Below are 27,397 nucleotides of genomic sequence, written 5' to 3' on the forward strand. Positions count from 1 at the left end.
AATGGGATGCTGTGACGGAGACCATGACCCCACATGGGCAGTGCTACCCGTAGAACCCCAAGTCAGGGTGCCACTGCATCCATGGCTCATGCCATGACCCTTACCCGGTGCAGCAGCACAGCCACTGTGCCCTGTTCCTGTTCCTGTCCTCTCCCCAGGGCCCCTGGGAGTGGAAGAGCGGCAGCAGCAGCAGCATCTGTGCTGGCCGTGTGGCAGCTGCCGGCCCTGCCCTGCGCCTGACGCCGTATAAATAGAGGCAGTGAGCGGCAAGGAGCTCCTGGCAGCCACCATGAAGCGCCTCAACCTGCTCTGCTGCTGCGTGGCCTCGCTCCTGCTCCTCGGCACTGCAGGTACAAGCTGCCCACAGGGCTGTGGGTGCCCGTGGGGCTTTAGGGTCCTCATGGGGCTGTGGGTGAACACATGGCTGTGGGTCTCTGTGGGACTGTGGGTCCCTATAGGGCTATGGGTGCCCACAAGGCTGAGGGGTCCCATGGAGCTGTGGGGTCTCATGGGGCTGTGGGTCCCCATAGAACTGCAAAGTGCCTGTGGGGCTGTGGGTGCCTGTGGGGTAGTAGGTGCCTATGGGGCTGTTGGGCACCCAGCGGAGTTGTGGGCACCCGTAGTGCTGGGGGTGGCTGTGGGGCCACGGGTGCCTGTGGGCTGTGGGTACCCACAGGGACTGTTGGCATCTTTGGGACAGTAGGTGCCTGTGGGGCTGTGGGCTCTCAATGGGGCTGTGTGTGCTCATCAGGACTGTGGGTCCCTGTGGAGCTTTGGGTGCCATGGGGCTGCAAGTGCCCTGCAGGGTTGCAGGTACCTGTGGGGCTGCGAGTGCCCTGCAGGGCTGCAGGTATCCTTAGGGCTGCTGGTGCTGGCAGGGCTGTGGGTGCCTGTGGGGCTGCATGTGCTGGTGAGGCGCTGGGGTGCCTGGTGAGCCCAGCCTGCACCCCATGGCTGGGTGGGTGCCTGTAGCAGGACAGCGTGACAGTGGTACAGCTGCTCGAGCTCCCCAGCAGCTCTGCCAGGGCTGCAGAATCACCCCAAAATGTGCAAGGAAACATGATGGGGTTTGTGACCAGGAGGGGCAGGTGGTGGGGCATGGGCTGGGGTCCTCATTCTGGAGCTGGGGTGGGAGCAGGGGCTGTGCTGCCACTAATGTGTCCAGGGTCAGCACCACCCATGGGTGCTTGGTTTTGGGCTGTGGAGACCTGGGTGGGAGCTTCCAGTGTGCTGGGGCACCCGGTAGTCAGAGCGGAATGGGGTGGGCTGTTTGCCCTGGGGGTCTCCTCTCCACTCAAAGACCTGCCAAGCAAGCCAGCACTTTGGGTGACCCTGGACCCCCTTCCCTGGGCTGTCCTGTCTCCATTGAACACGCGGATCCCAGCCCTGGGGCCATGCAGTGGGGCGGCATTGCTGGTACCCTTGTTTGCCCTTGAGTTAATTTGGGCTGGTTCTCTGCCTGGCCAGGCTCCGGCGGCTGCGCTGCCGGGAGGGGGGCAGCTAAGTATGGAAACAGCCGTGTAAGGGGACACTGTGCTCCCTGCAGCCGCCCCAGCCCCCCCGGCCCTGTGCCACTGCGGCCCCGCGCACCGGCACCCGCAGCTGCCGCCTTCCAGCACCGGCACCCCCGGCCCACACGAGTTTTGGCCTTTTAAGGGCATCTTGGGCCATTCTGGTGGATAAACCTGGTTTAGGACCAGCCATACACCCCGCTGGTGGTGGGGTGACCTCTGCGGGGCTGTGGGTCGGGTCTGGGGATGAGGTGGCTGCCACCATGGTGAGTGACCACCAGCCCAGCTCTTGGCTGTGCTGAGGCTGGCATGGAGGCTGGCATGTCCCAAGCTGTGGCAGACAGGGAGCAGCCTGGGTGATGCCATGGTTCCAGGCGTGGGATTGGGCACCTTATCACCAGCACTCGTCTCAGGCCAGTGTTGGGATCTTCTGTCTTGGAGGTGGCTCCAGGGCCAGCAGGCACATTGAGGTCTGCAGCTCTGGAGCCAGATCCAAGGGTGGCTGGAGGTCTCCTGCTTGTGTGTCTGGAATTTCACCCTGGTCCTGTAGGTTTGGTAAAAAGATGCAAGCAGCAGCCCAGCTTCTGCTGTGGTTCTGCTCCACAGGGACCAGTGGAGTTCACGCAATGGGTTTCGCCCTTCCTTCGGTGCCAAGTTGGGTCCTCAGACCCAGGCTCCTTTGGGGTGCAGGAGGTGGCTCAGGGGGATTGTTCTCCCATCTGTGGGCCTTGTCTTCCCGCTTAGTTCCCCTTTAGTGAAGAAAAGGTAAAGGGAACCCAGCAGAGAACCAGGGGCTTCACTGATGCATTGTGGAGGGGAGTGGTCCTTGTGGCAAGGGCAAGTTTGGTAGCTCCTGGGGCCACCACTCCTGGAGGCCAGGGGTGGGCAGTGCTCCTACGGCCTACACAGCCAGGGCTGGCAAAGCTCCCTGGAGAACCAGGATCTCCGGCAGAGGCCAGCACCCACTGCAGGACTGGGCAAGGGCCCAGGGTGAGGGCACTTGCCTGCTGCTCCATCCCTGCTCCCGCTCAGGGGAAGGTGTCCTCACACCTTGGGCAGAGCCCAGCCATCCCTTCCAGGCTGGGTAGCCATAGTGAGTCCCTGTGACCACTGGGAATGGGCAGTGCCCATCCGCTGTGCTTGGCAGCTGTGCACTGGTGAGCCCTTGCCCACTGGAGCCACTGGATGATTGAGTGGGGGCTGTGCTGTGCTGTCACCATCCCCAAGCTGGCTGAGGCTAAGGAAAGCTCTGGCATGCTGGTATCCTCCTGCAGCACGTGCTGAGGGCACTACAGGGCTGGCACAGACCTCTCCTGGTGACAGTGAGTGCTGGCCACTGCCCCTGGGACTCCACATCCTGTTCCAGCCTGGGAGGTGTCACCTCAGGATGGGTTCCCTCACCATGTCTTCATGGCATCTTGAGATGTTCCATATCCATCACCCACAACATGTCACCTTGGGGTGCTCTTCATCACTTGGCATGTGTCACTTTAAGGTGGGCTTCACCTCCCAGAACAGAACATCGTGGAGTGGGCTCCACCGTCTGTGCCACCTGAGGTGGGCTCAGGGCCCCAAGACACAGCATCCATGGAGTCTCCCCACCTTGACTATCCCAGGCAAAAGCACCTTAGAGCAACCAGCTTCCCCAGAGATGGGGGACTTCTTGTGTCCCACTGACATGCCACTGGGGTCACTCCAGTTTCCCCACAGGATCAACGCAACTGCGAGCACCACAGCTATTGGGTACAGGGGTGGCCAGTGAAGCAAGGGGCTCAGGGTGCCACAGGAAGAGTTTGGTTGCTTGTACCACCAGCATCCCTGTCACATTCCTAATACTTCATCTGGAGGACATCCCGTCCCCTGTGGGTACCCCATCTCTCTCACAAGCTGTTGTCTGAGCAAACCAAGGCAGATGCTGGGCAGGTTGCTGTGCTGTGAGAGTCTCTCCCATCAGATATTCTTGTCTCAGTGTGTAGGTGACAGCCAGCCAGGCAGGATGGTGAGGACAGGGCACAGGGCCACCAGTGGGTCCTGTGAGAGCACTGTGCTGGGAGGGCTCTGCTGTACCCTGGACAGCACTCAGTGGGCTGCCCTCTTGCCATGTTCCTGCCGTGTCCTGACTTGCTGATCCACCATTCCCAAGCAGGAGCCAGCTTCCTGTACTGGAAGCAGGGATTCAACAGGGTGTTGAGTCTGGCCTGGCCAGAAGGTCCAAGGCTGACCAAATCTCTCATAAAATTGCCCATTCCCTGGCACTGCAGGAACAGCAGTGGCCCTGGTGCCTTGGCAGGGCTCTGCCAGGCTATTTTCAGCCCGTGGGGACATTTCCCTTGTAAGCGATAGCTCAAGGAAGCTGATGCCCTCGTGTGCCTGTGGGAGCTGGTGGAGGGGCTGGGAGTCTCCGGCCGGGCACCATGAGCTAGGCTGGGGTTTTGGTAGCAGCTGCACAGCCCTGGTGCCAGCCAGGCATGCAATTCAACCCTGCAGCCTCCCCACACATGGGGACATGGCGTGGATGGGATCAGAGCAGTGTATCCCCATCCTTGTGTGACAGCTGAGCTGGGATCCCCCCCATCATCCTGCTGGGGGGTATGGGTGAGACCCCCAGGGCTGGGTACTACTGCTTGGTGTGGCCCAGACATTCTCCTGGATTTGAGGATCGTCTGGGACAACAGATCATCAGGCATAAAATCCAGGCTGACAAGTCCAGTGGCTCTCCCTGTCCTGACCAGGTGACTGGGAATCCTTGGGATGACCAAAAAGAGGCATGGGGAGTCTTCACCCAGTAAGTCTTACACTGAGTGCATGGAGGATATCCACCAGGAAGTGCTGGGGTGGGTTGGTGAAGCCTCCCATTACTGGAGGCCCAGGGACAGTACCGGTGTGACCTCAGGAGTCCCTCCTCTAAAGAAAGGCGCTCCTTCAGGCCCAGCCATGCCACAGTGCTTTCCTCAGGTCCTTCAGCACCCCCAGGCTGCAAGACCCCACAAGGGCCAACACAGGTGGAGAAATGTTCCTCACTGTAGAGCCTGACATCTGCCTGTGCCAAAATACACGCTGTGTCCTGGCTTTCTGCTCCCTTATGGGCCCAGATCTACCCTGGCCAGGGAGTGGTGACTGCTTTGTCTTCTCCCCACCCTGATCATTGTGTCTTCTGCAAGTCAGAAGTTCAGGTTTTCCTCTAGATCTTCAGGTTAGATGCCTAAAGGCAGTCGAAGAAACACCCTGTAGAAGTGATTCCCCGATTTCATCCCTATATTTAGAAAGCTCCAAGTCTGGATTTAATCCCTTTGGAACAGCCTGGTGAGGTTTCTTTACCCTTTCTTAATCAAAATATCATGTAGTTCTAGCCAACTATTTATAGAAATCAAATCAATTTATATGTTTTCTTTCAATTAAACTTAAAATCTCCTTCACATATGAGGTTAGGTTAGTCTGACAAAGCTGTTTCCCATACCCCTCCTGGGCTCTCCATTGAAAAACTGGAAAATAATTGCTTTTTTGCTAATGCTTCGGGATCATGAAGCCTCTGTAATGGGCTGCTGTGGTTGGGTGTCCTGAACTTTTGGGTGCACAAGGGTGTGGAGAGCCAATCCCATCTTTGGTCATCCTTGTGCTGTGTTCTCTGGGCCTTTTGAGCTGCTTTGGGACACTTCCCTCTCCAAAGTGAAGGTGTTGGCCTGGCTGGTTCCAAAGTGACACTGGAGCTAGGATCCAGCCTGTCAAAGGGCTGCCATGTGAAATGTGAGCAACAGAATACTGGACCTTCCCCTGAGGGGCTTGATAGCAGCACCGGGCTCTGCTGGGATGGTGCAGAGTGGGAAACCGAGGTGTGGTAAGAGTGGAGAGGAGATGCTGTACTTTGCTGCACCCTGGCCAAGCACCCAGGGTGTATATGCAAGGCTGGGGTGCCCAGGCCGGATCCCAAGTGAGGGGCACAGCTCCCACTTTGGGCTCCCCTGGCCCTGCCTCCCACCTGAGAGGGGTTACTGGTTGTTCAAGGTCAGGTTCAGGGCCAATCTGCTCGACCTTGTTTTCCCAGGCTGCTGACCGGCAGCAGCATGGAACAATCCCCCTGCGCATCCTCTCCCCAGCAGACTCCTGCGGCACCTCATGGCCAGGGCAGGCAGGGACCAAGTGGCATGGGGTGGTGGCTTGAGCACCAGAGCCCTGGCAAACTTGTGACAGGTCCCCAGCCAGCCTGAGCCCCAGGCTGTGGGGCCATGAGCTGGAGGAGTACCAGGGGGACAGTATACCCCTGAGCAGATGCTATGGGGATCATTGCCATTAAATGGGGGGAGATCTTGCAGGAAATGGGGGTCTGCAGTGAGTCAAGCAGTGTGGCTGGTATCTTCCGTGGAAAATCCTGGACAGCTCTTTTGGGTCCAGCTATTTTCCATGAGGTTTTAAAGGGGTCCATCAGAACAAAGCAGTCCTGCCTTTCCCTGAAAAGGAAGGGACAGACATTTGGGGTGTAAGCTCTCTGTGAAACCCCACTGGGAGGACAGAGGGAGAGCAGGACACGCAGGAGCTGGAGGATAAACTGGGATCAGAACAGGGGAAGGGGGTGTGTGAAAATCCACCCTGCAGCACTGCACATCACTGGCCCCACGCTCGGAGCTCCTATTTCTGCTGGAGGGGGAGCATGTCCCTCAGGGGCCACCTGTGCCCATCTATCCCTCTGAGATGGCCCCTGCCCCGGTGCCGTGCTTGGGGGCTGTCCCTGTGGGGGACCCATTTTGGCGCCAGGGTGCTGCTTGCCGTTCCACATGGCCCCATGCAGGGATGGTGGCGACACGATGGCAGGGTCATGTTCAGCCTCTGGCATTCATCGCTATGCTTTCTGCATGGGCTTTTCCTCGGTGCAAACCAGCTGGGGCATCCTGTGGCACTCAGAGCATTGCCATGAGCTCTGTCCCCATGGCTGTGCCCCAGGGTGCTGCCACTGCTGGAGAAGGGATCCCCAGGCTGCTGACAACCCTTCCAGCCTCTGCAGATGGGTGTGAGGTTCAGGGCAGCTTAAACCAGGGACCCTTTGGGAGGTCAGGTCCCCATGGGGAGCGGAGCAAGGGTTTCTCTCTGATGCTACCCAGCTGCTTGGCACAATGCAGGGTGTGAACAAGGGGAGCCCCAGTGTCACTTTACAACATGGTTGTCCCCGCTCCCTCCTGGCTCACAGGGACCCACAGGATGGGCCCAGGTGAGGACGTCACCCTTGGCTGGCAGCAAGCAAGGGGCTGGGACCAGTAGCTGAGGGGGCCGGTGCTTCACCATTGCACCCCACCAAGCTGCTGCTTCTGACTCCCTGTACAGTTGCTGGGCCATATTTTTAGCCTCCAGTGGATGCACGGAGGGTGTTAAGCCTGTAACCTTCGTCCCATTTCACTGCTCATCGGCCGGCCATCTGCAGATCAGCACAATTTGGTGTGTGATGGATTTGGAGACCATGTAGGGGAAACAGGAGGGAGAAGGAGGTGGAGAGGGGAGAGGGACTTTGTGTGAGATCTTGAAGGTCACAGGAAATAAAGCCTGTGACCAGCACACCAGCAGGAACATCCCAGTCAGAGCGCTTGGGTGCCCGTGGGAGGTGGTTTGCAGTGGGCACTGGGGCTGCTGTTATGCCTGGCCACGGCAGTTGATGGCTGCTCTGTGTTCCTGTGTTGGGTCAGATAGGACACACAGACCACGCACAAAGCTCTGAGGACACGCGTGGTCTCCTCTTCTTGGTCCTCCTGTCCCCTGCTGCCTTGCCTGTCCCCAGATGCCATCCTGAGGAGCTACACTCCCCTCCCATCCCTTCAGGTCACTGGCTATTTTGGGGCCAAGCTGAGAATATCCCTGTCAGCTAAGGGGACCCTAAGGAGACCCAGGCTGGTCTCCAGGCCTCTGGGGCCAGGCAGCGGCATGCTGGCTCCCAGCCACCCGGGGCTCTGCGGGTCAGATGTAGTGTGTTCACCTTCAAGCAGCTCTTGCCAGGCTGAGCGGTCCCAGGGGTCCTGTTCAAAGGTGACCTGAGGAAGAAGCATGCTGCTGGTGGGAGGGAGGCAGGTGGGAGCTGCCCATGACCTATCTCCATCCAGCTGGAAGCTGAATTGTGAGCCCAGAGGCACCTGTGAGCCGTGTGCCAGCAAAGGATGAGGAGGTCAGTGAGGGCAGAGCAAGGGTGACCCGTGCATCCGGTTTTGGCAAGGAAAGGGGTGGAGGAGGCAGCTCCATCATGCCAGGCTGCACATGAGAGTGACTAGAAACCCTGGCAGGTCGAGGTGCAGCCTGTCCCTGCAGCCTCTGGCACAGCTCATCCCGCGTCACGAGCCTGCTGCTGCTGCCTGACCGTTGACCAGCAGCACTACCAGCCCCAGCACAGACAGTGATGCAACCACTGGCCCTGCATCCCTGGCCACAGCAAACTGGTCTGAGTGGTCTGGGGCTACTGCAGACCTGGCCTCAGCTCAGCCACCATGGTCTCTGTGACCAAGACAGTGAGCCCCAGCTCTTTAGATGCTTGGCAGGACACACAGCCATGCAGCTCCCAGCACGGATACAGCACAGGAGCTGGAGGAGAGGGCTGGCTGTGCCCAGTGCTGCCCGTGCCCAGCACTGCCTCCCGCAGCATGGGTGGAGATGGCATTTTTTCCTGGTTGGCATCTGCTTGCCAGCTGGAGTACAAAGGAATTATTTTCTTCTGAAATACTTCCCTGGTATGCAGGCATTAGACGTTTCAGGGGATTATTTAGACTAGCAGCAACTGTTTGTAACAGAGACAGTATAGCCAGTGATCTTTTATTTTTGGCACCCATTGACTAATGTTAAATTGCAGTTGGAGTCCTATGGAAAACACGGATGGCTTCTCCCGGGCCGCAGAACAAACTCATTGTGTCCCCACCAGCCGCACAGCACAGCAAATGCTTTCCTAGTGAAGGGATGCTCACAATAAATAGCTCCTGATCCCTGCTGCCGGGTCAGGCCCTGCCTGCCTGTGGAAAACCCCTGCTGGGAGCCCCACACCCCTTCCTCCTCTTTTCCCTTGCCATGGCTGGTGCGATGCTCTCCTGAGGCAGGGCTGGGGAAGGACCTTTTCAACTTGCCAAGTGCCCACGGCCCCTCAAGCTATGATTTTTTATTAATTTCCCCCTATTTTTTAGGGCTGCTTTGCCACCTTCCTGCAGTGCTTCATGGCCAGTGGAAGCTGCAGCCCTGGGCAGCCATGGCCGGCACAGCCACAGAACCCCTTGCTAGCATCAGCTTTGCCAGCCCCAAACCCCTCTTTGCACCCAACTTCTTCCGACAGGGACAGAAAAGGGAGCTGGAACAAGAGAGGGTTTAGGGAAGAGTTTAAACCTCTTGATAACGGCCACAGATCCTGCCTTGAGGGCAGGCCTCCCCCCTCCCTGGCACTCACAGGGGGCTGGTGGCCCCAGGAGCCGTGTGCCGGCGCGGGTAAGACTGACTGAGCTGTTCTCATCGTTTAGAGCTGCACGCCCCTGGCACGGACCATGCTGGTGCTGCTGCTGAAGGCTCCCTGCCAGCTGCAGAGCCCAGGCTGGAGGAGAAGGCAGCCAGCAGCAGCCCTGAGGAGGACCGAGATGGTGGCCCCCCCAATACCTCCTTGCCTGCTGCCGTTGAGGAGGGACAGGGAGATGGGAAGGAAGAGCCGGCTGGTGGCCTGAGTGAGGACCTGGGGCCTAGGGATGAACAGATGGATGAGACCACCATGGAGAAGGGCCAGGAGGGTCCCAGTGTGGCATGGGGTCCAGGGGAGGATGCCATGTTGGGCACCCCTGAGGCAGAGCATCATGAAGGGAATGGCGGGCCTGGCCCACAAGATGGACTCCACACCAGGGAGGAAAAGGAGTCTGGTGGCAAGAAAGGAGCCTCTGAGGAGCAAGGGCAGCCTGGGGAAGAGAAAATGGAAGAGCCAAAAGCAGCATCTGCTCCCAATGGGGAAGAGCAGAGCTCAGAGGAAGAGGATGAGCAGGGGGAGTCTGAGGAAGATGGAGGTGAGGGAGAGTCCAAGGAGGAAGGAGAGTCTGAGGAAGAGGAAGAGTCTGAGGAACAGGATGCTGGACCAGTGCGGCCAGAGGATGAAGATGAAGGGAATGAAGAGAAAACAGATGGCACCTCTAGCAAGAAGGGCCGTGGCAAACCAGCAGCTGCTGGCAAGGGAGAAGCCAGGGATGGCCCTGTCAGCTGCCAGCACCCACCTTGTGGGGACGCAGCAGAAGACCTGCCAGCAGCAGTGGAAGACCCACCAGCAGGAGATCCACCAGCAGTGGTGGAAGACCCACCAGCAGCAGAAGACCCACCAGCAGCAGAAGACCCATCAGCAGTGATGGAAAAAGCTTCAGCAACAGAGGACCTGCCAGCAGTGGTGGAAGACCCACCAGCAGCAGAAGACCCACCAGCAGCAGAAGACCCACCAGCAGCAGAAGACTCACCTGCGGACAAGCCATCACTGGTAGAAACAGAAAGCCCAGCTGCTGCCATGCTCCGGCACAGGCAGATAGGTTGGAGTCTTTTCTTGTTGGTGTGTAGCGGCAAGAGTGGCCTACTATCAACCCCGGCAGAGCTGAGCTTGGCACATTAAACCGCACCTAGTGCATGGCCATCTTCTAACGCTTGTGCTGCCTGCCCCTAAACCGCTGCACGGCTGGGCCGGCTGCGGGCATTGAGGGCACAGGCAGGAGCCGCGGATGCCTGCAATGTAGGCACTCGTCACAGCGATACCAAAGCTGGCTGACATTTCCCTCGATGCAATTTTAGGCCCATGATTTCTCCTCTGGGCTGTGGACATGGATAAGATTCTTAACACCCAGGCCCTTTTCAGCACCCACAGACCTCTTAAAGGCTCTTTATCCTCCGCCCTCGGAGTCCTCCGGACCCCCAGCTGTCTTGGTGCAAGGGCAGGATGCTGCCTGGGCTAGTGGGTCTCTTGCCTACAGTCCTTGCCTCGTAGGGAAGGTGTGAAGAGCTAATTCAGACGCATGAGTTGCCAAAGCACCGGCTCTGGCCATGTTTGGTCAATAGAAGTCTAGATAAGGAAAAGGGACACCCCACTTCTAGAAAAGCTTGTGGACCTTGGCCCATGGGTTGGGTAGCGACTTTTGGACCCAGATGAGTCTTTCTTTGTTTTCATCTGTAACATCCCAGCTCAAAAAGTTCCCATTTGTGCTGAAAGGGAAACCCAGTTTTATCTCTGTGGCTTTACTTGGCAAGTCAAAACGTCTTCCTCAGCCCAGCACTCAGTAGACAACCCACACAACCCCAGGGCTTGACAGTGCCCAGCTTGCCCCAGGCATCCCCAGCCCAGCCAGCTGACACATATCTGTCCCCAGACCTGGTCCCCAACCTCCACTAAAGCCTGACCCAGCTCCTGTTATCAAAAATCACTGCATGGGGCCCTTGGTGTGCCAACACCCCCAGGACAAGGACATGTCTCTGTCTCAGGGACACTGGGGTGCCTATTATGTGTGGAGGCAACCACCTCATTCTCCCCCAGCCTAGCATGGAGCCACAGGGTCCCCACGGCCCCATGCAGAGGGCTCCAGCCTGATACGGGGGCAGAGGTGGGAGGAGGGAATGACCCTGCTGTGAATGGGTCAGGCTCTCAAGAGCCAGCCCCAGCCTCGCACATGCTCATGTCTCCGGCTCAGTGCAGTTTCTGGGGAGTGGCAGAGCAGAGCGTGCCGGCACTCAAGCCTGAGCCCGGCAAGAGCCGCAGCTGCCGGGGGTGGGCAGGGGCCCCAGAGGGCTGCAGGTGCCACACGTGCTTGCACTGCACCCGGACCTGGGAGCCGTTTCCAGGCACGTCCTCTGCATTCCCCATTAGCGGCCGGCCCTCGCTCCCCCCGGGGATTCAGGACGCGCCTCCCTCGCCAGCCCCTTCTCGGAGCCAAGCAGTTGCCCCTGACGCTTCCCCCAGCAGCCGTAGCTCTGGCAGCCTCTGCCAAGTCTCCAGGAGCCTTCGCAAAACAGAGCCCACACGGTGTGCAAATGCAGTGGGGGCTACCAAGGTGCACGGTGGTGCCAGGCTTGGGATGTGTGTGCTTCCCCATGCCCTCTCCTTGTGTGAGCCCCACTGTAGATCCTCCCCTTCACTCTAACAGGTCTCCTTTCCTTTTTCCTGCAGAAGAGGCTGAAGATAACAGCAAGGTGATCAAGCGTGACCGGTCCCACCTGGAGAGCACCCTCAAGCTGAACGAGGACAAACCTGCAGATGATTTCTCAGGTAAGGGGACCTGGGTGACACTGAGCCATGGGTGCCCTACTCCTTCAGTCCACGTGATCCCTGCAGGACAGCTCCTTGCTATTCTGCTGCACAGAGCATGGATGAGATTCTGCTTCCCCAGAGTGTTTGGTTTTAACATCAGTTCTTGTAAATTGAACAACACTGTATCTTCAGTAACAGCCCTTTTGCTGCTCTTGGGTTAACCTAATTTTGGGTATTTTAAAGACAATCCTAAGGGTTTGCAAGAATTAAGAGGACAGAGAGGCTGGAAGATGCTGGTGGTGAATCAGCCCAAGCTGGCCACATCCCTGACCAGAGAAACCTGGGACAATTTGTGATAAAGGGTTGGGATTTCTATTCCAATTATTTATGGGGTTTTGCTATTATAAGGCTTTCTTGTGCTAGCCCCATGGGCTGTCTAGACTGGAAAGTGATAAAAGCTGTTGAGGAAAAGGCTCTTTACTTCTTTTAGTGAGCAGTTTAAGGGCTGTGCCAGGGTCCCCGGCATCATGGTGGAGGGCTATTTGGGGTCACAGGTATTGACTGCTAAATAGCATTAATGAGGGGTGTCCCTTCCATCAGCTGTTGGCATGTGAAAGACTGACAGCACATAGGGACTGTTGCCCAGTGGGAAACATTAGCTGGGGAGGGGCATCAAAATGTATGTCTGGGATAAGTTTGGCCAAGATTTCAACTGTGAGCCAGGTTCCTTGATCCATGGGATCTGCAGGGAATGCCTGACAGCTTACCTAGGGGGGACTCAACCATGGTGGTGGGGTTTACCTTTCACCCATCTGCATGCTTCTGCCCCTACAGGAGTACTGCAGCGACTGAGGAAGATCTACCACTCCTCTATCAAGCCTCTGGAGCAGTCCTACAGATACAACGAGCTGAGGCAGCATGAGATCACAGGTAATGCCATGGGCACTGGGGTCTCTTGCACCATCAGGTCATTGGGATGCAGATAACAGAGCAGATCATGGAAAGGCTTGGTCACTTTGTCTTCTTTTGCAGCTTTCCAAGAAGGCCATGAACTTGCTGGGCTTGGTGGACATGCCCTAGTGAACCCAGAGGCAGGCATTTCCGCATCTGCCTTAGCTCATCTGCTGTCAGTACCATCTGTGTAGGCTGAGCATTGAACCCTGCCTGCTTTGGGTCCTCCACCTGCTCAGCATCAATGCCCTGTATCCCTGCCAAGCAGAGATCACGACCTAATGAAACAGGCTTGGCAAGGAAGCTTAGGACCTCTCAAGGCTGGGGATGAGCTTCCTGAGGGTGCCTGGAGCTGGCATCCTTCCTGCTCAGTACAGGACAGCCATGTGGGCAGGGTATCCCTCAAGCTCAACAGCCTTCACTCATCCTGGGAGTTAGAGTTTCCACCCCTTGGCAATTACAGACCTATTGGATCAGGTGAGCCACCAGCATTGGCTTGGGCTGAGCCCCATTAGTACACATGTCCCTCCAGAAGAGGAAAGTGCAGCCCTGGTCCCAAGATGCTCACAAACTACAGGAAGCTCTTGTGACCCACATGACACAAGCAGCCTCATTTTCCAAGACTCAAGGCCATGCCCAAGATCCCTGTTCAGTGGGGATCCACGGGGCTGTAGAGTCTTCATCACCAGCCCAGGTTCTGTCCTATCAAGTCACAGAGCACTCTGGACATCATCCACAACCCACTCACAGAGCTTCTGGGTGGGGCGGTTGGAGGTCTCAAACAAAAGCCCTGCCTAGCTGCCTCCCACAGGCAGTTCTATGCTGCTGCCTTTGCAGTGCCTTCATCACCTCCCTCTGTGCTGCCTTCCAGCAGTGGGGAACCATGACCTGCTTGCCATGTGGGAAGGGAACACGGAGGCTCAGAGGCCATGCTGCAGCCAGCACAGGAGAGCTGCCCCACGGACTGTCACCTCATAGCTACTGTCACTCCCAGTGTGCTGGCCTGCCCCTTCTGCATGCAGCCAGCACAGTGCTGCCAGATACCTGGGAAAGGAGTACCAGGAGCTGTAGGACTAGCACCCCAGAGTGCATCCTCACAGCCTCTTCAGCAGTGGCACCATGCAGTGAGGACAGCCTGGCCATGGCCTGTCCCAGCTGCCTCCATGCTGGTGCTCACAGATTCAGCAACAGCCCAATCTCCTCTCCAGGCTGCTGTGGTCTGTGTTGGTGGCAGCACAAGCATCCGCGTTTGCTGGCAGCTTAGCCTTGGACACTGTTTAGGGGAATATTTGGGGTTACAGGGGCAGCCTCTAACCCTCACTTTGCTCCTCACTGCCAGAACACACAACCCCCAGCCTCAGTTCCCAGTGCACATCCCATTTCCTTGCTCAGGACATCCCATCCTGCCCTTCAGCCATCCTCCAACCCTAACTATTCTATGATTCTATGCCCAACCAGCCACCTCCCTGCTCCCTTTTGGGGAGGAAGCAAGTGTTTCCCAGGCCCCTGCTCACTTCCTCCCTCACAGCTCCTGAGGAAACAACCACTAATCCTTGTGCTTTCCAGACCTGGGGCTCCTTTTCAGCAGACAGCAGGTACTGGTGTTGCTCTCAGCACTCCACAGTCTGTTCCACTTCACCATAAGGAAAAACCATCCCTCAGACTGACAGTTCCCCAGGTCAGCTCCCAGTGTGAGTGCCCAGCACACCGTGTTGTGTCCCACATCGCACCCTTCCAGCAGTGTAAATGCAATCCCAGGGCCGGTAACTCATGCTCACAGCCTCCTGGCCCTAAGGGAAGGGCACATGGATGCTGCATTCCCTGCAAGCCTTGGCTCTGCCATCAGAGGCCCTAGCCACATGCTCCCCTCAAAACATTTTTCTTGCTACCAAACTCCTTAAAGCATCTCTGACATCCCAACCATACCCTAGAACACAACCCCAGCCTGGAATTCTAATAGTTTGCCTTTAGTACCCACAGATCCATCTTTTCCCAATTCCTCATTAGCAATGTAATTAGAGAAACCTACAAATTAGAGGGTTGGTGTAGGGAGCTCTTTTGACCTTGCAAGGCAGTGAGGACATGGTGAGGTTGAGGGAGCCTTCTGAGCTGCTTCCTCTGCACAGTGCCTGTGTCCTGAGGTTCCTTGCATTGGTGGTGCCCTGCGAGATGTCCCCAGTGTCCCCCCTGTACCCCTACAGCAGGGGAGAGGCTAGAGGGCACAGAGCTGCCGGCTCAGTATGCTGGGAGGAGCAGGACAGCTGGGAGAGCAGCGGGGCAGGCCTGTCATGGAATATGTGTGACCTTTGGAGGTGTAAGCCAATATAGAGGGGTGCCGTCGCAAGCACCTCGCCCCTCCATTTCACAGCAGCCCTCCATTTTGTCTCCCTTCCCAGCAGCTCTGCTCGCACACACCAGTGTAAGCAGGGAGCCCCTCTGCTCCCACCACTTACAAGAGCACTCATGTAGTTGAGTGTCACAAGGGAGCTGTGACTGCCATCATCAACCGAAGAATGAACTGTCAGGGTTCATCCCACAAAGCTCACCCCACACCCTCTGCTTACAGTGTGTTTAAGCTTGGCAGGTGCCACCCCCTCTTCTCTGCTGCCACCCCTCTGCATCCCCACTCTGCCATCCCTCTGGCTGGGTCTGCCTGTGTTCTTGGCCACAGCAGGACCACCCCATAGGGGCTGTCCCTAGCTCAGGGGTGAGGAACTCTCCCAGTCTGGTGATGGGAAGCTTGCTGTGAACTCATGCCAGTTTGTGGTGCATGCTGGTAACCCTAATTACTGTGTACTTATATATATATATATATAAGTATATATATAAGAATATACATAGGTGTAAATACTTATGTATATTACTTGTGGCCCAAAAAGGCAAACCACCTGTATCAAAAGGAATGTGACCAGTAGGTCAAGGGAAGTGATTCTCATCCTCTACTCCACTCTGGTGAAATCCCCACCTGCAGTCCTGTGTCCAGCTCTGGGGCCTCCAGCACAAGAGGGACATGGACCTGTTTGAGGGAGTCCAGAGGAAGCCACAAAGATGCTCAGAGGGCTGGAGCAGCTCTCCCATGCAGACAGGCTGAGACAGTTTATTCTTGTTCAACCTGGAGAAGGCTCAGGGGAGACCTTGTAACAGTCTTCCAATATCTAAAGGGGGCTACAGGAAGTCTGGAGAGGGACTTTATAAAAAGGCATGCAGTGACAGGACAAAGGGATGGTTTTAAACTGAAAGAAGAGAGATTCAGATTAGACATTAGGAAGAAATTATTCCCTGTGAGGGTGCTGAGGCACTGGCACAAGGTGCCCAGAGAAGCTGGAGCTGCCCCATCCCTGGCAGTGTTCAAGGTCAGGTTGGATGGGGCTTTGAGAAAGTCTTATGGCTGGTGTCCCTGCCTGTGGTAGGGGGGTTGGAACTGGATGGTCCTTCCAACCCAAACCATTCTGTGATTCTATGATTCTATATGTGCCAATTAGCAAGTCTCCCTTTATAGAGAATGACCTTCCAGTTGCCATTATCAGCTGGATACGAGTAAGCCCACTGCTGGGGTGGTCAGAGCACTTGTCATGGTTAGTTGCTGTCCTGAGCCTTGTTGGGCTCCTTTTGCTCAGTGAATGCTGCTGGGGATGGCAATAACTCTACTGAGTGGAGCAGGAGGGCTGGGTGCTCTCAAACATGGCAGCTGTCCTGGGGCTGCTCTGTTGAGCCACATTCCAGGTGCACAACGTAGACTGGGGTTTAGTGCTTTTCCTGGTAGCTGCAGGTCTTGTTGCTCACAGACTGCAACTCCTTCTCTCCTGCTGGGAATGTGGCCGTCGCTTGGCTTTTCCTGCCCACAAGAAGGCCAGGGCCAGTCTTCATCTCCCTCCTCGGCCTGGGCCAGACCCAGGCAGCTGCATCCCTCCTTTGACTCATGGTACCTTTTCTCTCTCCCTGTGTCCCCTGCTAACAGCTTATCCTGGACGCACCCTAGGCTCCTCTGCCACAGGTTGGTATCGCTGCCTGCTGCCTGCATGCTGCCAGTGCTGCCCAAGCTCTTTGCTGGCTTGTGGCTTTTCCTATTCTTCTGCCCCAGCAGAGCCACACTTTCTGGGCACTGAGCAGACCCTGGCACCCAGCATCCCATGGCATCCACTGATGTCCCCAGTCCTTCCAGAGCTCAGCACGTGTGTTGCTTCACTTTGTCTCTGGCCTGACTGTGCACCCCATCAGTCCCCTCCTTCCTGCAATCCCTGCCTCACTCAGGCCTTGACACCTTTCCCTCTTGGGACAAAGATTTCAGAGGCTGCATCATTCTCTAGCTGTGGTTCAGAGGCATTTGTGGTGGACCTGCGGGTAGATCTTTCAGCTGTAGCTTGAACTGGAGGAGCCCATCAGTTTGCCCACTCTGTGGAGGGGAGCTCTTCCCACCATTCACCCTTCTACATGAAGAAATTTCCCCAAACGTCCACCCTTGATCCCCTCCAGCTGCACTTTAAGCCGATGAGCTTGCAGCAGCTGTCCCAGTAGCACAGGCTGGTGCCTGTGTGGTGGCCTCAGCCCCTTGGGAGCTGGAGCTGGCTCTTCTCCCTGCCTCTACTGCTCAGGGTGTGCTGCCAGGTCCCTTGGAGAAGCAAGAGATGGGAGACCAGCCAAGAAATACCACCCAACATCCAGCCTTTCCCCTAGGTCCGGTGCTGGTCCATGGGGACAATGTCCCTGCTGCAGTATGAGGCAGGGAAATCCCATCTTCTGGCCCTCGTGTCCCACCCCATGCAGGCAGAGTGGCCAGCGATGTGCAGTGGCAGTGTGGGTGATGCTGGAAGGGTCTCCTGTGGTGATTTAGATTTCCTGAGTGGTTTGAGGACAGAGCAAGATGTTTGTGCCTGTGGTTCAGTCTGACCTAGGAGAGAAAGTTTTGCTGTGTCTTCTGCTTTGCCTATCATCCTTGGGACAGACCTGCACAGTGTGGGGTGAGCTGACACCAGCCACTGCTGCTGGGCCTGAGGACAAGGAGGGAGAGATCCAGCCCAGGGTTAATTCTAACCCTAGTGCAGCAGTGCTCCCACCCATGGGAGCCTGGCATTGCAAGCAGTATCAAAAACTTTCCAGAAAGCCATTGCTTTAGGACAAATAGACCCTACTTGGTCATCCAGATTGCCCCTACCTCCAGAGTGCAAGACAAATGCAGGCTCTGTGGAGGGAGGCATTACCCTGCAAACCTGGCAGCTTAAAGGTGTTTTAAGCTGCTGTGTTGCAAGCAGGTCCACAGATAAAGGGGTTTCGGATTTGAAGACCCTCCTGCTCACAAACAGGGCCTGATCATGTACCACCCTGTGACTCCTCCTGCAAATGCCACCAGGACATGCCTGGTTGGAGCTGGGATGAGCTGGAGCTGGGAGTAAGGCAGGCGAGGCTGGGAGCGAGCAGCCACAGGGTGGCTGGAGAGAGCTGCGGTGATGGAGCTGCCGCCATCCCTGCCCTGCGCTGGCAAAGACTGTCTCTTTTCCCCCAGCTGGACTGTCAAGGCGACCCAAATTGGTGCTGACGGATTCAGTGGAAGAAGGACATAGCAGGGACAGATGCCAGGCCAGCTCCCTCCCCAGTGGGAGATGCTCTTTGCTCTCCCAGACCCTGGGTAGCAGCAAGGAGGACGCATGCATGGCATTATCCTCAGAGCTACTGTCCCACCTGCATAGGGATTCAGTGCTCACAGAGCCCGTGGGGTGCCAGCACGCTGCTCCCAGAGCAGGGGGTAGAGGTGGGCTCGAGGAGCTGTTGGTGAGCCAGCACGGCTCTGTGGGCATCGCTGCCTGTCTCAGCACAGCGCGGCAGAGGTGAGGATGTGGAGCAGGGCCCCACCTGGCAGGGAGTGTGTTGTGAAAGAGCACGCGGGGACCCGCCTCAAACCTCTGGCACAACATCACAGGGGATAATAATAATAATGATCCAAAACCCCATTAAAGCAGCAAGAGAACAGAGCAGCAGCGATAAAGTGGCACAGAGGAGTGATTAATGTCAAAAGTCTGAGGTTTTGACATTTGGCTTTGTCCCATGTTAGAAGATACTTTTGGATCCCTGCAGCCCACAGGCAGCTTGTAGGCAGCAGGCTGGGCTGTCCTCCTGGTTTGGACATGGCTGCCCTGCTTTGGGGAGGAGGGTTGAGCTGCACAGATGCTGCTGTGCCCCTGGCATGAGGTATCCCCAGCCCATTCCCTTGCCAGTTGTGACATGGTGGCCCTGAGATGGGCAGGTGCAGGCAGGAGGAGGCTGGCATGTCCTGCCCAACTCCTGCACCCATGGACAGATGGGTTTGGTGCAGAGCCACCATGCATTGCCTTCCAGAACCCTTGGGTGGGAGCTCAGCATCATGCAGGCTTTGCAGCTGCCCGCACCTTGGAGATGGATCTCTGGCTTGCTGGAAAGCTGCTGGCTTCTGTGTGAGCAGCAGCCACAAAGCAGTGGGGTCTCTCAGCCACTGCAGGGAAAATAGCTCTGCCTTAGGTGTGGGGCCAGACAGGCTCCCAAGGATAGTGCAGGTACTGCATGGGCATCTCCTTGCCTTGGGCCATGGGGGAAGGCTCAGCTCTGTCTGAAGGACAGCAGCTTCCAGCTCCTCCAGTGGCATCCAGCCCCTCCTCTGGCTGGACTCCTGCTGGTGGTGTGGGATGGACCCTCTCCCACCCAGGGAAAGTTCCCACCAACAGGAACTCACTCATCCAGATTTTACTTCCGTTTCTGTCCTGACTTGGTCTCCAGCTGACTTGCTGTCCTGGGCATGGCTTGAGGGTTGGCATGGCCTGGGGGCTTCTCTGGCTCTGCTACCTGCCTGCCCTATGTCCTGGGGGCTGTAGGGGTCAAGCACTGTGGGCATAGGCTGATTGCATGAGTCCCGCTCGAGCAGGGATTGCTCCTGAGGGCAATGGCTGTATGTGTTCAGGGACCTCTGTGCTCCTGGATCAATTGTGTGGCATAGGGACAGATACTTATGGGCCCATCACCAGCCTCCTTGAGCCCTTAGCAAACTGTGGGGCTAGAAGAGTGTCAGATGGGGACTATAGCTCATTCTCCTCCCGCCTTTCTCAAGCCCAAAAGAGGGACATTTGTCCAGCCTGCCTTCCCTCACCAGCTGGAGCCTCACACCCAGCTCACACATAGGCAGGGACCTTCTGCTTGACCAGAGGGCTGGGAGCCAAGATGCAGGAGTGGATCCTTGTGAGGGTACGGTGGAAAGGCTTACAGGCAGCTGGCACAAGGCTTGCACTGCACTTACCAAGCACTGCACCATAGTGTTGCTCCTTAAATCATGCCAGCTCTCTTTGCATGAGGCATCCATTTGTCTGACTGCAGCATGGGCACCTCATCCACATGTCTCATGCTTTGTGGCAGCTGCTCCTACAGCCAGCCCCAAAGTCACTCCAGCTAAACCAAAACCAACTGATACAAGATTTAAAAGACCTTCTAGTCCTCCTGCAGCCTAAATGAGGACAAAGCTCAGACCAGGTCAGACAAGTGAGGAGCATGGTGACACCCTGCTCCTGCAGACACTAGAGCCCATTGCTGGGTGATGCCTTGGCTCATGAATGGCTGGTGGCCCCAAAGGGTGGCTGTTTCCCCAGCAGCATCACCGCGCTGCTCAGATGGGATGCTCGTTACAGCCGGGAGTTAATCACATGGCGGCGACGGCTATTGTTTCTCCACTTCCTCTTGTTATTTCCCCTCTCTGCAGATGGGGAGATCACTTCCAAGCCAATGGTGCTATTCCTGGGACCGTGGAGCGTTGGCAAATCCTCTATGATAAACTACCTCCTCGGGCTGGACAATACTCCCTACCAGCTCTACACAGGTACCACACTCACTGCTCCGTCCCTGCTCTGCCAACAATGTGCTGACACCTGCATTCTGCATCCCTGGGGTCAGTGATTCCCAGCCACATCTCTTTGATCTCCCTTATTACAACAGGGAGGTTGAAATCTGTTCTGTGGTACCAGTGGTTCCCCAGGGAGAAGGGCATCTCTCACTGCAGCATCCCTGTCCCATAGCACACGGCTTGCTGCCTCTGACCCTGATTGCAAAAGCAGTGGTCACATCACAAGGGCAACTTGCCTTTGTATTCCTCCTCTCCCTCCTCACGTGGAGCCAATTAATTTGCCCTTCCACGAGAAAATCCATTCCCCTTCCCACCTCCTTACTCCCATGGATATCATCTCATAGCCAAGGGCAGATGTCTGTGGCCAGCTCTGTGCTGCGGTAATGAGGGTTCCCAGGACATGGTTCTCCAGGGTGCCTTGTGCAGTCAGACCACCTCCAGAACAACCAGTCCCTGCAGAAATCAGCCCTGCTGGCATTTTCTCAAGAATTTGGCAAGTATTTCATAGCCCTGCTGCTTGCCTTCCTCCAACATCTCTTGGCAAGCGAGTGATGCTTCTGAGCCCCCCAGCTAGTCCAAGGCCAGCCCTATCATGTCCATTGCTCAGCATGGATCTCACTGCTCTGTTGTTCTTGTTTCTGGGCAGGGGCAGAACCCACCACCTCTGAATTCACTGTCATCATGCATGGCCCCAAGCTGAAGACCATTGAGGGCATCGTGATGGCTGCCGACAGTGCCCGTTCCTTCTCACCCCTGGAGAAGTTTGGGCAGAACTTCTTGGAGAAGCTGATAGGGATTGAGGTGCCCCACAAGCTGCTGGAGCGAGTCACCTTCGTGGACACACCAGGCATCATTGAAAACCGCAAGCAGCAAGAACGAGGTAAGGGTTTACTGAGTTCACCTAAGGGACTCCAGGAAAGATGCTGTAAGGATGTGAGATGTGCCTCAGCTACTCATTCAATACCCTGTTTGTCAGCCTTGGAACCAGGCTTTGCCAGTGGCTGGTGCTACAGCAGGGCCCAGAGAAGTACCAGTCCATTCCCACAGCACTTGGTGTGCCAAGACAGATCAGCAGGGCTTCCTGACCCACTTGATGCCTACTGGGGAAAGCAATGATATAGCTGATACCTAATCATAGAAGCAGCAGGAATCTGTGGCCAGCAGCAGGGAGAAAGAAGGTTTGGAGGTGGGACTGAGGGAGACACGTAGTCACAGGCCCAGACACACATGGATGGGTTTTGATGCCAAGAAGTGTTTTTAGCACATGCAAAACAGGTTCTAGGCTGCATGGGAAGTCTGCTGTGTCTCACACCCTGTCCAACCCAGACAGGGCGTGAGGCATGGCAGGCTCACAGTTTATCTATCCCTTTTCCTGAAGGGATAGATACTGTGCTGACCATTTCTGCTGGATTTCTGTCTTTCTTCTCCCCAAGGTTACCCATTCAACGACGTGTGCCAGTGGTTCATTGACAGAGCTGATCTCATCTTCATTGTCTTTGACCCTACGAAGCTTGATGTGGGCTTGGAGCTGGAGATGCTCTTTCGCCAGCTGAAGGGCCGTGAATCTCAGATTCGAATCATCCTGAACAAAGCTGACAGCCTGGCTACTCAGGAGCTCATGAGAGTCTACGGTGCCCTATTCTGGAGCCTGGCTCCTCTCATCAACGTCACGGAGCCGCCCAGGGTGTACGTGAGCTCCTTCTGGCCCCAGGACTACCATCCGGATACCCACAGAGACCTGTTCCTCAAAGAAGAGATATCGCTCCTGGAAGATCTCAACCAGGTGATTGAGAACAGGATGGAAAATAAGATCGCCTTCATACGCCAGCACGCCATCCGGGTGCGCATCCACGCCCTTTTGGTCGATCGCTATCTACAGACCTACAAGGACAAAATGACCTTCTTTAGTGATGGAGAACTGGTGTTCAGGGACATTGTGGAAGATCCTGACAAGTTTTTTATCTTTAAATCCATTCTGGCAAAGACCAATGTCAGCAAATTTGACCTCCCCAACCGTGAGGCTTACAAGGACTTCTTTGGCATCAACCCCATCACCAGTTTTAAGCTGCTGTCTCAGCAGTGTTCCTACATGGGAGGGTGTTTCCTAGAGAAGATCGAGAAGGCCATCACTCGTGAGCTTCCCGATCTCTTGGGAAGCATTGGCTTGGGAAAGAAGCCCAATGTTCTCTCCTGTGACGTCACTGGCTGTGGCGAAACTCCAAAGAATCGCTACAGGAAGCCCTAAGGTGTTTCTGTGATCTAACCATCCACGTGTTCCTACCGGTGAATGAGCTTATGTCTTATCTGTCCAAGAAGCCGTGGTTTGTTAACCCTTTGAGTGCCGCACTGGCAAAGGCTGCTGTACGATGAGGATGTTGAGTCATCGACATCGATGGCAGGGGGAAGATGGGTGGGCATAAGAAAGAGAATAAAAACTGTGAATTCCTGACATTTTATCTTTGTTCTTTTGAGTAGAAGGCAATGTTTAAGCTGTAAGTATGAGCAATGCACGGTGAGCTAGAACTGTAGCTGCTTTTTCACTGGTGCCAGCACTGCGTGAAGAGAAATTTCAACCTCTGCATCCCCGAAGCCAGCAGGGAGTGAGAACGAGGGCACGGCATGAGAGCACAGGGGAGAGTGGTGACACACTACCCCAGGCATCACCAGGAGCCTTGGCGCAAAACGATGGGCAAGGAAAGAGAGGCCTGGTCCCAGCTGTTGTTTTCAAGCACAAGCTTCCTACAAATCTCCATAAATATTGATCTTGTTTTTCCTTTCTGAGACTTTTAGATTGCCCTGCCCTTTCATTCAACAGTGGAGTTAATCTTCTGCAGCCTTTGCCTCAGTGTTCACCTTATGAAGGGGCTTTTGCAGGGGCATTTGCGGCTCCAGGCAGGTGACCATGATGGAATTTGCAAGTCCATGTCAGAGGAAGAAATGGGCTGGAAAGGAGCTGCCTGCACTGGCTGAGCTGTGCTGAAGGAGGAGGACCAGCACCTCACATCAGACAGTCCTATGAGCAGGATGCTGTGAGCAGGTTTTCCTCCCCGAGGGCCAGCACAGAGAGAGGGTACTTCATGGCTGCATGTGCCATTAACTTGAAAAACCCAGGCTGATGAGTCAAGCCTGCAATCAGCAGGGCTCTGAGGGTCAAAAGTTTGGCAGTTTGACCTTGTTCAAGTCCATGTGGCTGTTTTCTCAGTCCCTCAGACCCTTATGTTATTGTGCTCTCTAGAGAGAGGCAGGAACAGGGGGTCACTATTCCATCTGCTGATCTGTTCTCCCTAGGACAATCCAGACAGGTTTCTGTGGCTTGTTCACCAAACTTCCCCCATTTTAGCCATTTGTTGGCTCACCTCTGCGTGTCAGTGCTCAGTCCTGGGAGAAGGAGTATTGCTCTGGAAGCATCTGAGCAGGGGGAGGTTCCCTGTGGACAGCTGGCCTTGAAACCTGCTAGTGAAAGCCAAGGGATTAGGCATGGCCTCATCACTTGGCCCTCGTGGACAGCATAGCTGGCTGCTGAGCCACACATGAACTGATCAAGAGGTAGATGTTGCTCTGGATGGAGAATGGCACCTTCGAGCCCACCAATGGCCTGCTGAACATCCTTTCTGCTTCCTTTTGTCAAATAACTGCAGCTAAGGGTGCTCTTCAGGAGCCTCTGGAGCACAAGGACTGAACTTTGACAGGAACACAAAGGTGGAGGTGCTGGCTGAGGCAAGAAAAATTAAAAAGGAATGAAAGAGGGAAAGAGAAAGCTGGAAAAGGAAGGCTGTGTTGTGACAAGAAGGGTGTGAAGGGCTGTGCCCCTTGCCTCCACATGCCCAAAAGGACATGAGCAAAGGCAGAAGGTCCATAGGAGCTCCATGTTCCCTGGCACTGAGGCCGGGTGCTGTGAAGAAGAGGTACCCTTGAGTTCAGGTGAATTTGAGGGATACTGTCCAGAGACTTCCATGCTCCTTGCCTCTGCTTCGAGGTAGGACTTTGCATTTGAACCAGACACAAATCTACACCCAAGCATAGGAAGGGCATGGCTCACACAGAGCGATTTTGCCTGCAGCATGAGGGGAACTGGAGGTCCAAGGGAAGGCAAGCAGATTATCAGAGAAAGCAGCAGCCAGAGCAGTCCAGAGAGAAGTATTGTGCTTCTGAGTTGGTGCCACGAGGTCTCAAACCTGCCCCAGAGCTGCTGCCCCCTCCACTGCTGCTCCTTCTTTCTTGTACATGCTCCTGTTGCTCATCAGCATCCCTCTCTGTCTCACCCACTCCTCCTTGCCTCTCACTCTCCTCTGCTGGGCCTGTCTGTGTGCTCTCCATTAAGAGCTGATGGAATAGAAACACCAACAGAAACAGGCTAATGCTGTCACTTTTCCTGCCGTCACACTGCACGTCACTGTCATGGCAAGCAAAGATCATCAAACGTTTCCATTTGCAAGTTCCGCCTCTTTCCTTGCTGCCCTGTCCCCTCAAAGCCCATGGACTCTAGGGTACCCAGGGGTAGGGTCCCCCATCCCAGAAACGAGCTCTGACTCTCTTTTATGGCCTGGAACCTGACTCAGGAGCACATTGCTCTGCTCTCAGGCTGCCCCCATTATTCTCCCCGCTCCTACTTTATTTTGTGTTATCCTCCAGCACTCATTGCCTCCTCTCCTCCCTTTCTCTTCCCTTCAGCACCTGCATGCCCTGTACAAACCCTGATGCCCATGTCCTGGTTGGGGTTCCTCTGTGACAGCCAAACTCTGTTTCCCCCCATGATAGTGTATGTCAGGGCTCTCTTTCCAAAGTGATGGCAATGGTGGTCTGAGGCTGGGGCTGGTTTTTGCTCCCTGTGGCACATGCTGACCCAGCTCCATGCTGGCTCTTGGAGATGCCAACACCAAGATGCTTTCTCTTCCTGTGGATCCCAGTGGCACTGAGTCCCAAGAGGATCGCAGTCCCTAGCGCAGCTTTCTCCAGGCTTCCTTAGGAGAGTACTGGGAATCTGAAAGCAAAAACGTGGAGCAGGGAGACCTTTTCATTTTGCCAAGAAACCCCAAGGCCCTACGCCTGTGGCACTGGGGGGCTGAACGTCTTGCCTAGGAGCATCACAGGAGGGAGGGAGCTGGGACACAGCCCGATGTAGATGCTTGTGATTGTGTGCATTGGGATAAAACTGTCAGCTTGAACATCAGCCTGTCTAATAAAACCTGGTATTTCCCAAACACACTCCCTGGGGATGCTTGCTGTGTTTCTCCTGCTGGGTGGCAGGGGTGGGATGTCTGAGGGGGTGCAGCTGCAGGAAGTGAGGCAGGAGCTCCCACCTCCTTCCCTGCATCCCAGCCTCCTACCTATCCCTGCACAGGACATGCTGGCCATACCTTAGCCATTTGGTTGCTTTTTCCAACCCGGCTTCCTGAGCCATAGGCACAAAGGAGCAGGTTGACCCCCAGCTCCTTTGCTTTGCACTCCAGGGCAGCATGATCCCTCCTGGTGGGACAGATTCTTGCTCCCAGTTGCACCAGGAGATGCTCTTTTGTGTGTGCTCCCCCTCTTCCTCTTCCCCCCCAGAGGCCACTGCCATGAGAGAAAAACCAACCCTTTCCTCATCCCTGAGGGACCAGCATGAAGCCAGCTCTGATTCACCCACGGGGGCTGCAGCACAAAGCCCTGGGGAAAAGCTGGAGCTGCAGGGTGGCCAAGTGCTGGCAGCCATGGGGCTGAGTCATGGCGGGCCCACGCGCCATGGCAGGCACAGTGCCCGTGACTCAGCCTCGCTGGCAGCACTGCACGCCTTGGCAGTGAGGTGGGCTGCAGCATAAGGGGATGCTCTGCACTGTGACTGCTTCCCCTCCCTCCAGCATCGCATTCATCCTGCCTGCCCTGAGTGCTGCTCCGGGGGGAGCCCTGCAGGGATGCCCTGGCTGGAAGTGGCCTCTGTGCTTTACCAGGTGGCAAAGGCACCCAGGCAGCCAGGAGCTGTGCTGCAAACCAGAGCCTGCACAGCACCTGGCCCTGGGTCTGCAGTGGAGGGCAGGGGACTGGGGACCACAGCACAGGCCAGTGGACTAGAAACTACAGCACATGGCAGGGGATTGTGAACCACAGCAGAGGGCAAGGGTCTGGGGATCATGGTGGAGAACAGGGCGTTGAGGACCATAGTGAGCAGGAGGGGCTCCCACCAGTCACCGATCATGAGGTGGATGGAGGCACCATGCTACTGAAGGCTGGGGGTCATGCAAACTGCCTATGAGAACCCTACTGCCTGGCTTGTCTGCCTGTTTTTCCAACTATCTGTCTCACTCACTAATCAGAGAAGGTTGTTCCAAGAAAGCTGGAAGAGGAGAAGGAATGTCTCACTTGGCCATGGCTTCCTTTGGAAAGTCTGGAAAAACCGTGGCATCCCGACGTGCGTGGAGGTCTGCCTGGTGAGCAGCACATTTTCTTTCCAAAGCTGCTGTAAAGATGTGAATCATGAGCCGGTAACACTCCTGGCAGAACGAAAACCAATTCCACTGAGACGTGGTGCTGGCAGCAGCTCTGCTCCATCTCTTGGATGGAAAAGACAATATTTCTCTTAGAGTCATCTTGGGGAAGAGCCGCTGGTGATGCTGAGAGCTCAGTGGTGGCTGGGTCCTTCCTGTGCCCAGCGTACAGCCTTGAGCAGATCTCCCAAAGGTCTCCCAAAGCTGATGGTGGCATTGCCAATATTCAAACACAAGCCCAGAAGTTTATGATCCCCTTTGGTTGCCCTCCACAACCTCAGCCTTTTGGTGGCATCTCTGCATTTCAAGAATGAAAATATCCAATATTCCAGTGGTTCATTTGCAACACAGTTTTCCAGGCACCACACTGCATGTTGCAGGGAAAGACAAGGAGGGGACTGTCCCTGTCCAG

General features: G+C 55.8%; 1 protein-coding gene across 1 annotated transcript; it reads left to right on the forward strand.

Annotated features, from left to right (window-relative positions):
• Nucleotides 1-240: 240 nt before the first annotated feature.
• On the forward strand, nucleotides 241-22,960 carry SRL (sarcalumenin). Its single transcript, XM_005152483.3, has 6 exons — nucleotides 241-350; nucleotides 11,638-11,736; nucleotides 12,553-12,648; nucleotides 20,384-20,500; nucleotides 21,171-21,404; nucleotides 21,958-22,960. The coding sequence occupies exons 1-6, from the start codon at nucleotides 290-292 to the stop codon at nucleotides 22,767-22,769; spliced, it is 1,419 nt and encodes a 472-aa protein (XP_005152540.1). The 5' UTR covers nucleotides 241-289; the 3' UTR covers nucleotides 22,770-22,960.
• Nucleotides 22,961-27,397: the final 4,437 nt, after the last annotated feature.

The sequence above is a fragment of the Melopsittacus undulatus genome, chromosome 8, assembly GCF_012275295.1.
Source record: "Melopsittacus undulatus isolate bMelUnd1 chromosome 8, bMelUnd1.mat.Z, whole genome shotgun sequence".
Classification (NCBI taxonomy): Eukaryota; Metazoa; Chordata; class Aves; order Psittaciformes; family Psittaculidae; genus Melopsittacus; species Melopsittacus undulatus.

Excerpts from the sequence above, each read along its gene's own strand:
- SRL (XM_005152483.3), top strand. The coding sequence starts at position 290 with ATGAAGCGCCTCAACCTGCTCTGCTGCTGCGTGGCCTCGCTCCTGCTC. Across the intron at positions 11,737-12,552 it reads ACCTGCAGATGATTTCTCAG|GAGTACTGCAGCGACTGAGG; the intron begins GTAAGGGGACCT and ends CTGCCCCTACAG. Across the intron at positions 20,501-21,170 it reads TCCCTACCAGCTCTACACAG|GGGCAGAACCCACCACCTCT; the intron begins GTACCACACTCA and ends GTTTCTGGGCAG.